Below are 11,074 nucleotides of genomic sequence, written 5' to 3' on the forward strand. Positions count from 1 at the left end.
CACTTCACAGACCTGTGACTGCTGCCTTGTGGCATGGAGAGAACAACATGCAAATGATGGGAGGAGGCTGGAAAGTCTAGGTCCTTGATGAACCAACATCTCTGACACTTAAAGCATACTTATGTCCAGACTGTGTCAGATGAAGAAAAATAAACCAGTGTTTGGGGTCCTGTAAATCAGGTTGTGTTATTTGTGGCAGAGTACGGAGAAGGCAATGGCACCCCACTCCAGTACTCTTGCCTGGAAAATCCCATGGACGGAGGAGCTTGGTAGGCTGCAGTCTATGAGGTCGCTAAGAGTGGACACGACTGAGTGACTTCACTTTCACTTTTCACTTTCATACATTGGAGAAGGAAATGGCAACCTACTCCAGTGTTCTTGCCTGGAGAATCCCAGGGACGGAGGAGCCTGGCAGGAGGCCGTCTATGGGGTCGCAGAGTCGGACACGACTGAAGCGACTTAGCAGCAGCAGCAGCACATTCTTAATTGAGGAGCTTTGTGAGCCCAACCGAAGGAATTATAAACATGCTTGAAGCACTTGAAGCACACGTGGGTCCCTTCTGCCTTTGGAGCCACACCATTAATTACAAACTGATCCTCAGCCTTCATATCTATGTGTTCTGCCCTCACACTTCGGCTAATCAGAATGCTACCGACTGTCCTGCGTCACTTTCCTTCTGACCAACAGTCTAGTATCCAAGTTCTGAGCTGGAACTAGCTTGAAACCCTTTTGCCAACAGTCTGAACTGAAGAGAAAGCCCCTTCAAGCAGCAAAGTGAGAGCACTACTCTTCCTGGACAACATGGAGGAGATTGGTCTTTGATCCAGCCTCCTGGCGTGGCCCCTTGAGCACCTCCGGTCTCATGCCTCCTCTGGAGTGTTTATTCCAGCTTTGCCCTCCACACTCCCCTCACCCAGCCTCACCTCCCACACCTGCAAAGACACAAGCATGCCAGAAGAATGCCACTCAAGAGGCTTTCTCCATTTTATTTCTTTGGGAAAAGAAAACGAAGTCTTTCCATCACATATGGTAGAGATATATATTTATATATATTTATATATAATTTCTTTTGTGGTTGGAAATCCCAAAGCTGAGTCTGTTCATATTTTTTTCTACTTTTTAATTTTTTTTTTTCATACTAATGCCTCCTCTTCCTCCTGCCCCTCTGGCCCAGGCCCAGGTTCTGGGGCCAGTGCAATGAAGGGTGAGTGGAATAGGCAGTGATTGCCAGGACAGCCCCCCACCCAGCTCAGAGAACTGGTAAGGGGCACCAGAAGGGGCTGTGCAGAACAGAGGCCACAAGGGCACTCCTGTTTGTGTGTGGGGTGCACAGCTCGTTAAACAGTCACCAGTCATGAGAGGAGGCTGGTCAGGGGTCAGGGGATTGCTCACAGTAGTTGCCAGCTCCCTCCAGCCTGCCCCACAAACCCAGTCTTGGGGGTGGGAAGGAGAGAGTTAAAAGAAAAATACAAGGGCCGAGGGCCAAACCTCCTCCGTTTTTATTGCTGGTGTGTTAGAAATTTGCCTTTCCCTTCTTATTTTGGGAGATGGACTCTAAGAGGGCCCCCAGAGGAGGAAGTGACTGGCTGCCCCAACCCCCACTAATGGCCATGCCAGGACTACCCTGGGCAAACACTGGGCTACCTCAGGCCTCTTGGACCCAGGGGTCAGTGATTCTCTCAGTTCAGCCTTGCTCTTCAAGAGCAATCATAGTTACCCCCCCACCCCCCAAAACAAGGGCCTTGGGCTCAGGCTTGGGCCCAAAGGAGCTAGGAAGTGGGCAGTGCACCAAAGATCAAGCAGAGTTTTCTACTGGAAGAAAAGGTGAGGTTTAGGGGAAGAGGTGGCCTAGGACAATGATGTTCTGAGCATGAAAGCAGTAGGCTGAGCACGAAAGCAGAAGGTGGCTGAGGGAATCAAGTGGGAAGACATAAGAAGACATCACAGACACTCATAGGACCTCAGAAATTCGATGAGGGGAGTGCCTGAGAGGCAGGTGGCACTTAATAACTGTAGTTAGAGCTGGATAGTGGCCCTGGGTGTGGGGTCAGCCAAGCAAATGGGGCTGTTGTCCTACAGGATCCTGGTCAGAGGGGTGAGGGTAGAGCTAAGAAGCCTCCAGGTGACCCTTTCCAAGAACAGGATAGCAGAACTTCCCTGGGTACCGAGCCTTCAGCCTCAGCCCTTACCTCCTCCAACATACACATACAGATACACACTCAGGACTAGCCCAGGCTGTAGAGACCTTGGCAGGGAGGGGCTAGGCAGGTAGCCCTCTCAACTGCAGGCAGGCCATCTGCTCCCACTTGTCCTGCCAATCTGCCCAGGGAGGGAGAAAAGTGCAGGAAAGAGGGAGGCCAGGAGCCCAGAGTATCAGCTTTGGCAGACCCCCCACAGTCCCCCTCAGGCTACATGGCCTAGGAGATTGGTACAGAGAGCATCTCTGGACACAGGGTGGCCGACAGTAGCAGCCCAGACCCACCAAGGGGCTGGGCACCTCGTGGCTCTGCAAGGCCTGCCACCTCTCCAACAAGGGAGTGCCAAGAAAAGGAGCCCGAGTTCCCCTGCTGCCTGGGCCCTCAGCCCCATTCACTCTGCCCTCCCCCTATTTCCTCCTTGGGAGGAGGGTTGAGTGGGCTGCCTAGTGGGGCAGTGGTAGAGCTGGGAGGCACCCAGTGAGGGGAGGGGAGGGGCCTGGTCACAGCTGCTTTGAGAACCTCTTTGGTCTGGGGATTCAGGGGAAATGGGGAAAAGAGATGGCAGGGAAGAGGATACTGGGGACTCTGGCCTTTGACTGGTACTTGTCAAAAGGCCACATGCCCAGGTATGGGCTTATATTTCTGTGGACTCGATGCGCTCAAGGCGGGAGGGGGTCCAGGCTTTCTTCTCCTCCCCATGTTGGGGTGTAGGTGTGCTGGCACCTCCCACAGCCCCTCGCTCTCGCAGCCGCCGCTCTAGCTGCTGGTTGCGCTGGTACATCTCGACGTAACTCAGCTGCAGCTGCTTCTGGTACTCGATGACCTTCTCCTTTTCCTCCAGCCACACTCGGCGCTCCTCTGCAAAGCTGGCACCCTGGCGCTCCCGGGCTCGCCGCTCAGCTGCCAGCTCAGCCTGCAGCCGCCCCACCTCCCGCCGCAGGGCCCGCGTCCCACTCTCCCCACCAGCATCCACCTCCCCATCCAAGGAAACCAAGGAGGCGGCAGCAGCCACCCCAGCCTGACGGCGCATCTTAGCCTCATCGCTCTCGCAGGTGGCCAGTGCATCCTGTGGCTCAGCCGGGTCCACTGGGGTCAGCGCCGGCTTGAGGCAGGCAGAGGGCAGCTCTGCCTCACCCAGCTCCAGGCTGGCCTGTTTGCTGCTGAAGGAGTCCCTCAGGCTGAGCAGCTGCTCCTCCTTCTCCCGCAGGGAGGCCCGGCCCTCCCGCAGCTGTGAGCGCAGCCCAACAATCTCATTCAGCTTCTGGGACACGTCCGCCTGCGAGTCCTTCAGCTGCTGCTTCAGAAGGGAAATCTCTCCAGCCTTCTGGCATACCTGGGCAGGGGCAGATGAGAAGAGAAGTCAGGGGGAAAGGAGAACTCTGCTTACCCCCACTCTAGCCCCCATATCCAGCCCCAGGGCATCAAGCTGCCCCAGGGCTCAGGGTCAGCTCATCAGGGCAGAAATAACAATGCAACCCCTCCTCAGACTCAGGACGACATGGCTAATCTCTCAGGGCTTGGGACTGCTCTGGTCCTCACAGACACTGCCAACTGATGCGGCCACAATCTTCACTCCCCTTGCGATAGCTGTGGGCTGCTACTCTGGTTTTCTCCAGAGAGACAGAAGAAGGGGACACAGGGAGATGCCCACGCCCCAGTCTGCACCTCCCACTTAGTTTCCTCCATCCGGGGCAGGAAGTCGGCCTGTTCCTTCTGGCAGGCGGCAACCTTGTCCTCAAGCTCTTCCCGCTGCCGCATCAGCCGGGCTGCCTCCTCCTGTAGCTGCTTCTTGTCCTGCTGCAGCCGCAGCACCTGTAGCTGCAGGCCTTGCTGGGCGCGCTGGGCACGCCGGGCCACCTGCTGCAGCTTGCCACTGCAGCCCTGCCGCAGCTCAGCCAGCTCACGCTCCCAGGCCTTCTGACGCTCCTCCAGCACCTGAGCCACTGCCGCCTCACTCTGCTCCAGGCTACGCCGCAGAGCTGCCACCTCCTGCTCCTTCTCCCACAGCCGCTCCTCTAGCTCCTGGATCAGAGCACTGGGCGAAGGTGGTGAGCAGGCCGCAAACGGCAGGCCTCCTCCTCCACCCTCCCCTGATCCCAGGTGACCTGGTCGCCCCATGGATGAGGATGACCCACTCTTGCTGGAGGCCCGCCCACTGTCGGACGTTGCCAGGTCCTGGTAGCCCGACCCACCACCACTGCTGCCACCACCACTGCTACTACCATAGCTGGCAGTGCCAATGCGGTTGATGTGGCTGGTGGAGGCACTGAGGGGCGCCAGGTGCTGGCTATAGCTGGAACTGTAGGTGGGCAGGCTTGTGAGTGAGTTCCGGCCTGAGTCTGAGAGGCCGCTCCCACCCCCACCCGCTGGGGTCATGGTCCGAGACTTGTCCAGTCCACCCTTGAGGCCACCAGGGCCCTGTCGTCCCTCAGGGGTCCCGTTGGTCTGTGGGGGGCACAAGTTCTGCATGGAGTGGAAGTTCTTGGGTACAACAGGCTTGAAGGCCGAAGGCCGAACTAGCGGCTCTGAGCACTGCACAAAAGCAAGGAAGAGGAAGTGGGCATCAGGATGGGGCCTTAGCCTTGGCCCCATTCTCTTCCCTCTGATCTAGACTTGTCCAGCCCCACCTCCACCCCCATTGGACCTCCATCCTGGGAGTCTCTCCTGGCTGGAGTCTTACCTTATGTCCACCACCTGCCCCCTCACAGCCAATTCTCTGCCCAAGGCCCACCAGCTGGACTTGACCCCCAAGGCTCCCCAATCCAGCTTCTATCTCAGTCCCTAAAGCTCAAAAACATCCAAGAAGGCCCATCGCACCCTCTTCTCTGGGTTGCTGCCTATTCCCAGAAAAAGGCCTTGAGGACTGACCTGGTCTAGCTTGCCAGAGGTGGCCAGGAGCTTGGGCGGGTGGCTGGGCTCACGATACTGTGGGGGGGCCTTATCACTGCCGCCACTGCTGCTGCTGCCGCCGCTGCTGCCCACCACGTTGCCACAGACGTCCGTGTGGTCGCTGCCCCGTAGCTCGCCATTGAGGTAGAGTGAATTGGCGAGAGCCTTGTCCTCTGAGGGGTAGCGGCCTGGCCTCTCCCTGCTGACCCCACTGCCACGGGGACCAGGGAAACTGCCCTGGCTGCCCCCACCCCCCGTGCGGGTGCCCACACTTTTCATGGCAAACTCCTGGGTGTGGGCCACTCCACTGCCCACACTGCCCATGGCCAGGCGAGGGTCTGGGGGTCCGAGCTCAGAGGGCCGAGGGGCGAAGGCCAGGAGGGGATCTCGCCCTGGGTCAGCACGCACAGGCAATGTCTCCAGCTTCGCCATGACTAAGCCAGGGGGGCACTGTGGGCACAAGTAGGAAAGCAGAGAGAGGTCAGTCCCACCCCCACTCCCACCACCCCATCCAAGCCTGACCCAGCACCAGCTGAACCTGCCTTTCGGTGTTCCCTTCCTTATAGTGGGCCCAGGAGTCCCCAGACAGTCAAGGTAAAGGAATGGGGCTGAGGAAGTAAGGACAACGTGGTAACAGGGGTTGCCCGTTGTACACCCGACAAAGCCCAAGCCCTGGGGACCATACACCTACCCTCCTAGCTTTGCCAGCTATACTCAGTATTCCACTCTTCAACTCCCACCTCAGACCCAGCTTCTTCATGGGTCTGCCCCCAGACTCAGTGACCCACCCCCCCCCCCAATTCTTCTCTGCAACCTCAGAACTCAGGTATCCTTTACTCTGGGTCTGGACTCCTATATCCCAACCTCATGGGCTGGGAAGATGGGTTTGGAAGGGGACAGCGGTACCTGAATTCAATAGGGGACCTCAGAACTTAAGGGAGGGAAGCCCACCCCTATCCAAAAATTGTGGATGGGAGTCCTTCCCGGTCCCCTAACCTAGGGTGTTGCAGTCAAGGACAGAAGTGGAGGCTCACTACCGGCGCAGGATCCTCTCCTTGCCTCTCCAAGGGGGTGGGGGGCCGATGGGGCCTCAAGCCTGGGACCCTCCGAGGCCCGGTCTGCAGGGGCCATGTGCCTCACTCTCGCAGCTCGGCACGAACCAGCTACGCGACTTTGGACCGGCCGACTGAGCCATCCCGGACTGCAGTTTTCTCCTCTGCGAAATGGGAGGAATGGAGGACCTACCTCGCAGAGCTGCCGCGTGCCAGGAACCCCAGGGCAGCGGGCGTGGGACAGGATGGAGGTATTGGGGGTAGGGTGGGCGGTAGCTGCCTGGGCGGCGCGCATCTGGGCCACCTAGGACATGCGCCGCCCCTCGCGGACGGCCGGGGACCGCGGTTGCAGCGTGTAGCAGGGGGCCCTCCCAGAGGTCTTCCCAACTTGCACGCATGGGGGTCTGGCACGAGAGGGCTCCCTCCCCATGGTCAGTACCTCGGCAGAGGCCCCGGAGCTGGTTGAAGCCGGGGCAGAGGACGCAGCGCTGGCTGCGGAGGACGCCTGCCGTGCCTCCCTCCCGGCCTGCGGTTCCCACAGGTGGGCGGGGGCAGGGGCGGAGCCTCGGCGCCCAGCGGCGCCCAGGATTCCGTGCCTGCAGAACCCCTCCAAGAATTCACTGCCTTCGGGAAGACTTCCTGGATTACTCCCCTCCCCTGCTCCTTGTGGACCTTGACCCTGCTCAGTTCACCGAGAATTCCTCGGAGCCCTTCTGTGGGCGTGCGTCCCCCTCCCCCAAGGTTGGCCCACAGAAGCAGTGGGGAGCGGGGCCTCGGGTTACCTGTGCTCTGGAAGGCCCTGCTTCCTGGTTCCTTTGTCTCAAGTCCGCACCAAAGGAACACCTGCCCCAGAGATCCTCATATTCAGCCGGGCAGGGGCTGCAGGCAGTGCCGGCCGCGAGCAGACGCTCAAATACAAGTGCCAAAAGTGGCAGGGGGCGCCCTTCAGTCCTTTAAACCCTGTCTTCCTTGTCTGCTAAGATGAAGGGGTACAGGTGGCAGTCCTGGGCCCCTTGTGTGCTGTTTCTGTCTTCTACCCAGATGCCCACTTCTAATGCTGTGTTGAGGCTATCGGGTCCCAGACCAGGGGAACCAAACTCTTGCCTTTCAGGTGTCTTCTAGCCACACCTGGAATTACAGCCCGAGGTGGTTGGAAAACTCCCACAAACCAGTCCTCACCACTTTTGTAAAATTCCATTCTACCAGCATCTCCCCGCCCCCACCCCCACCCCAGGTGTGGAGAACAGGCATTTACCACCTTCTTTCCTTAAGCTAATCTCTTCCACACATCCCACAAGGCTGAGCAAGAGAGGGTCCAATCAAAGTGCAAGTGCAGGTGAAAGTGAGTGCTTACTTTCATCTGGTGCCCTAGGTGATGCTGCCAAAATCTTGATGCTGTGCTCACTGATAATGAACAGAAATATGGAGATATAATATCCCCCTCCCATCCTAAACATGATTCCCTTCTCTTGCCATCTCTGGATGCAGTGTAGGGAGCAGCTGGGGAGTCAAAAGGGTGAAGGCTGGGTGTTCTGAGGCTTAGAAACAGTGGGAAGATCTGGTCAGGGACGAAGAACTGACAAAACATCATACAGATGGGGTCCAGGGGTGGGGCAAGGGAGGCGTCTGGACTGGGACACCAGAACGGGTATGACACCCTTAACATGACAGGAGAATGTGTGGGGAAATGGGTGCTTTGAGGAAGACCAGAGAAAGAGATCTCTCAGGTATCAGATACAAAGAGAGACTTAGGTCATGAGCGTTCAAGCGTGATGTGGGTGGGCTCCAGCATGGAGCTCCAGTGGCAGAGCCCTCAAAGCCTGGGTGGAGAAGTTAGAGCAGGAAGAAGACCAGGAGAAGGCAGGCCCTGAAGACCAAGATGGAGTACGCTTCAAGAAGGTAGGGGCACTCCTGGAGTTAACAAAGGGGCTTATTCATAAAACTGGGATTGGAGAGGGTGCCCTGAATTTGGCAGGTGGAAACATCACTGGTGCCTATGAGAGAATGATTTTGGGAAAGTGGTGCAAAGCAGAGCCAGACTACAGGAGTGGGGGAAGGTGGGGGTCTGGAGGGAAAGAGTTCCCTTCTCTTTTGAGAAGGCAGTAATTTAAGGTGGTTTGGAATCCAAGGGCTCTTTTCTAATTTTAGAATTTAACATGGTAGAAACCTGAGTGTGGTTATATGCTAAAAGAAGGTGTCGATAGTGAGATGAGAAAACTAGGGAAGGGGGTTCCACCAGAAGCCTGGGTGTGGGCAGGAGCAAACCTCAGGTCATGAAAGTGAGAGGATAATGTTTAGGAAGGTGCTTCGCAAACTGTAAGGTGCAGTACAAATATGCAAGACTACCTTCCCTGAGATCCAGGAAAGGAGACGGTGACCATAGATTGGGGCTGATCATATGCTACCCTGCCCTACGGTTTCCCTGGATTGTGTGTGGTCCCCTGAAGGCCTGGGTGCCCAGAGTCCTGGATGGATGGAAATGAGGTCCCAAAACTGTTTCCTGAGCCTCCTATCCTTGTGGTCTTTCTCTGGGAATCATTGACTACCAACCCACTGCAACTCTCCTTGGAGCCTCACTCCTTGAAAAGCTTCTTATAATTCTAACCTATTACCATCAACCCTATGCAAGTGTTCTCTGCCCCTTGCCTCTCCCAAGCTCAGACTGCTGCAACTTCTTTCCACAAATCTCCAGCAGGGACTGGCAAGACAAGGAAGGGCATATATCTCCCTGATAGGCAGAAACTGAGTCCAGAGGAAGGGTTTGAGCTTCATTTGTGGGTCAAGGTCCTGAACTAGCCCAGGTAGCTGAGTATGGTCTGCAGACAACCTCACGGCATTAGCTCAACAACCTGGGATGACAGCCTATTGCCTGAGTCTGCCTCTATTTCTGTCCTATCCACCCTCACTGCCTGGGACATTACACACAGTATTAGTGGTCACGAAGGGGGCAAATAGACTATACCTGGGAGTTAGATGGGCAGGTCCTTCCATCCTATAGTGACCAACCAGCCCCTCCACATGTGTGTCCCTCCCAAAGCTAGTAACACTATACCCTTCCCCTGGGGTCTCAGAGCCACAAGCTCAGCCCATTCACCCCTTAAAGATCTTAGTAGCCCCTCCTGCCAGCATCCTTGCCAGGGGCTTCTCACTGCCCTTTCTTGTTCTGCACTCCCTCCCCTGTGCAGCTACTAAGAGACTGTTTCTAAAGGACAAAGCCGATCTTGTCCATGCCTTGCCCAAATTCTTTTGCACCAGGTGCAATATAGACACTTATGGAGGTATCAGCTCCAAGCGGAAATCCCAGTTCAACTGATGAGGGGTGGAATTGCATGCAGGTTATTCCACTTTGAGTTCTCACACCTACCTTACAGGAATCTTAAGAATTGAATGTATTATGGGTAGATGCCTGGCATTCCTCTCAGCCCTCAGAACCACAGCTTGCAGCAGGGCCCCCAAGGACTCTCCTGCTGCTCATCCTATTTCCCTTGACCTGAGTCCCTCTCCACACTACACAAAATCTCTTCCCAGCTCTCTGTGCCTTCTGCACCCTTTAAGAATCAACCCAAATACTGCCTCCCAGGACAGCATCCCTGATCTACCCAGGGGGAGGGCTCCTGGAGCACTTGGTTCAGGCCACTCCAGGGAAATTTCATTCTGGGGCTGGTCTGTGGGTGCCCCCAGGAGGGGAACAGGCCACAGAATCTTGGGGTCTCTGTGCCCTGATTCGGAGGAGATGCAGAGAGAATGCATGTGGGAGAATGCTAGTTATAAGCAATGCAAAGAGGCAATGAATCCCGATAGGAAAATCAGGATGGGCTTCCAGGAAGAAGGACTGAGGGAGAAAAGGTATTAGGGGCACTGTGGGGCTTTGGGGGAGGGCGGTGCAGAGGTCTCCAGAACTTCTTGGTTGGGATGTGTGAGGGAGATTCATCTTCTCTTGGCGACAAAGGGGGAAGGGGCCGATCCCCTAGATCCTGGCTCTGATAAATCCCGTATTTCAGGACTGAGGGGGCTGACAGCGCCCCCCTCCACACACACCCCGATCACACACGCGCGCGCGCACGAGCCTCCCACACGGGAGTGGGGGGTGGTGGCAGGGGGTGGGTGTTCGCCCCCACGGCCCGCAGCGCCAAAAGATAGAGACCCCAGTCACAGGCCACCCTGAGGAGGTGTCCGGGGGGATCTCTGCGGTGGGAGAAATCCCTCCTGCACCTCCTGGAGCTCCTCACCAACGCGTGTGGCCCGGGGGGGCGGGGCGCAGAGGGAAGAGGTGACATAATCCGGGCCGCACCCCCTCCGGCCGCCACCTTCCCCCAGGCCCTGCGAAGCATCCATGACATCATCGGCCTCATCTCCACTCCCTTCATCCCTGGGATCCCAGCAGTGGGACGCTCCCCCTCCCCAGCTCCGGGTCCGACCGAACGAGCCTCGCGGTGTAGTGGGCAAGGCGAAAGGTCGGAGTCGAGAGGGGCGCCGCGGTGGGTCTGCCTCACTTACTCTCTGCCTCAGGGTCCGGCGCGGTGTCTTCGGCGCTGGCGCCGCCGGACCGGCTCGCTGGCGCGGCCAGAAGCCCGCCCGGCGGGGCGCGAGGCGCGGGCCCGGCTGCGCTCCGCGCCCCTCCCGCTCCCCGCCCGGGCCCCGCCCACCCGCGGCTGCGGCAAACGTAGGTCCGCCCTCCAGCCACGCCCCCCAAGCTCGCCAATCCCTGGGCTGAGGAGGGGCCCAGTGCCTTAACCCCTTTATAGCTGCGCCCTGGCCCGCGCGTGGGACACCTCTAGTTCACCCACCCGCATTCGGGGCGCTCTAAGCCGGCCCCGAGCCCTCTGCACACTCCATGTTAACCCTCTATACTCTTGGGCTCAGCCCCCCAGTCTCTCCTCTTAAATGCAATAGGACAGACCCTTCTTGAACCCCACATCTTTGGCGACAAGGAG

General features: G+C 57.6%; 1 protein-coding gene across 5 annotated transcripts; it reads right to left on the minus strand.

Annotated features, from left to right (window-relative positions):
- Window positions 1-961: 961 nt before the first annotated feature.
- Window positions 962-10,759, minus strand: LZTS3 (leucine zipper tumor suppressor family member 3). Of its 5 annotated transcripts, none has more exons than XM_040247824.1 (5): window positions 10,638-10,759; window positions 6,085-6,304; window positions 5,068-5,538; window positions 3,865-4,731; window positions 962-3,532 (listed from the first exon to the last, which is right to left on the minus strand). In XM_040247824.1, exons 3-5 carry the CDS (start codon window positions 5,518-5,520, stop codon window positions 2,834-2,836), a joined length of 2,019 nt encoding a protein of 672 aa, XP_040103758.1. In that variant the 5' UTR covers window positions 5,521-5,538; window positions 6,085-6,304; window positions 10,638-10,759; the 3' UTR covers window positions 962-2,833. The 5 variants fall into 5 exon arrangements, with proteins under 5 accessions (XP_040103758.1, XP_040103760.1, XP_040103761.1 ...); XM_040247826.1 differs by having other exon boundaries at window positions 6,126-6,304; window positions 10,638-10,729; XM_040247827.1 differs by having other exon boundaries at window positions 6,123-6,304; window positions 10,638-10,729.
- Window positions 10,760-11,074: the final 315 nt, after the last annotated feature.

Source organism: Oryx dammah, unplaced genomic scaffold (assembly GCF_014754425.2).
Source record: "Oryx dammah isolate SB20612 unplaced genomic scaffold, SCBI_Odam_1.1 HiC_scaffold_10, whole genome shotgun sequence".
Taxonomy (NCBI): Eukaryota; Metazoa; Chordata; class Mammalia; order Artiodactyla; family Bovidae; genus Oryx; species Oryx dammah.

Coding starts and splice junctions, on each gene's coding strand:
- LZTS3 (XM_040247824.1), bottom strand. CDS start 5,520: ATGGCGAAGCTGGAGACATTGCCTGTGCGTGCTGACCCAGGGCGAGAT. Junction 4,732..5,067: donor CCTCTGGCAAGCTAGACCAG/GTCAGTCCTCAA, acceptor GCTTTTGTGCAG/TGCTCAGAGCCGCTAGTTCG. Junction 3,533..3,864: donor TGGAGGAAACTAAGTGGGAG/GTGCAGACTGGG, acceptor GCCCCTGCCCAG/GTATGCCAGAAGGCTGGAGA.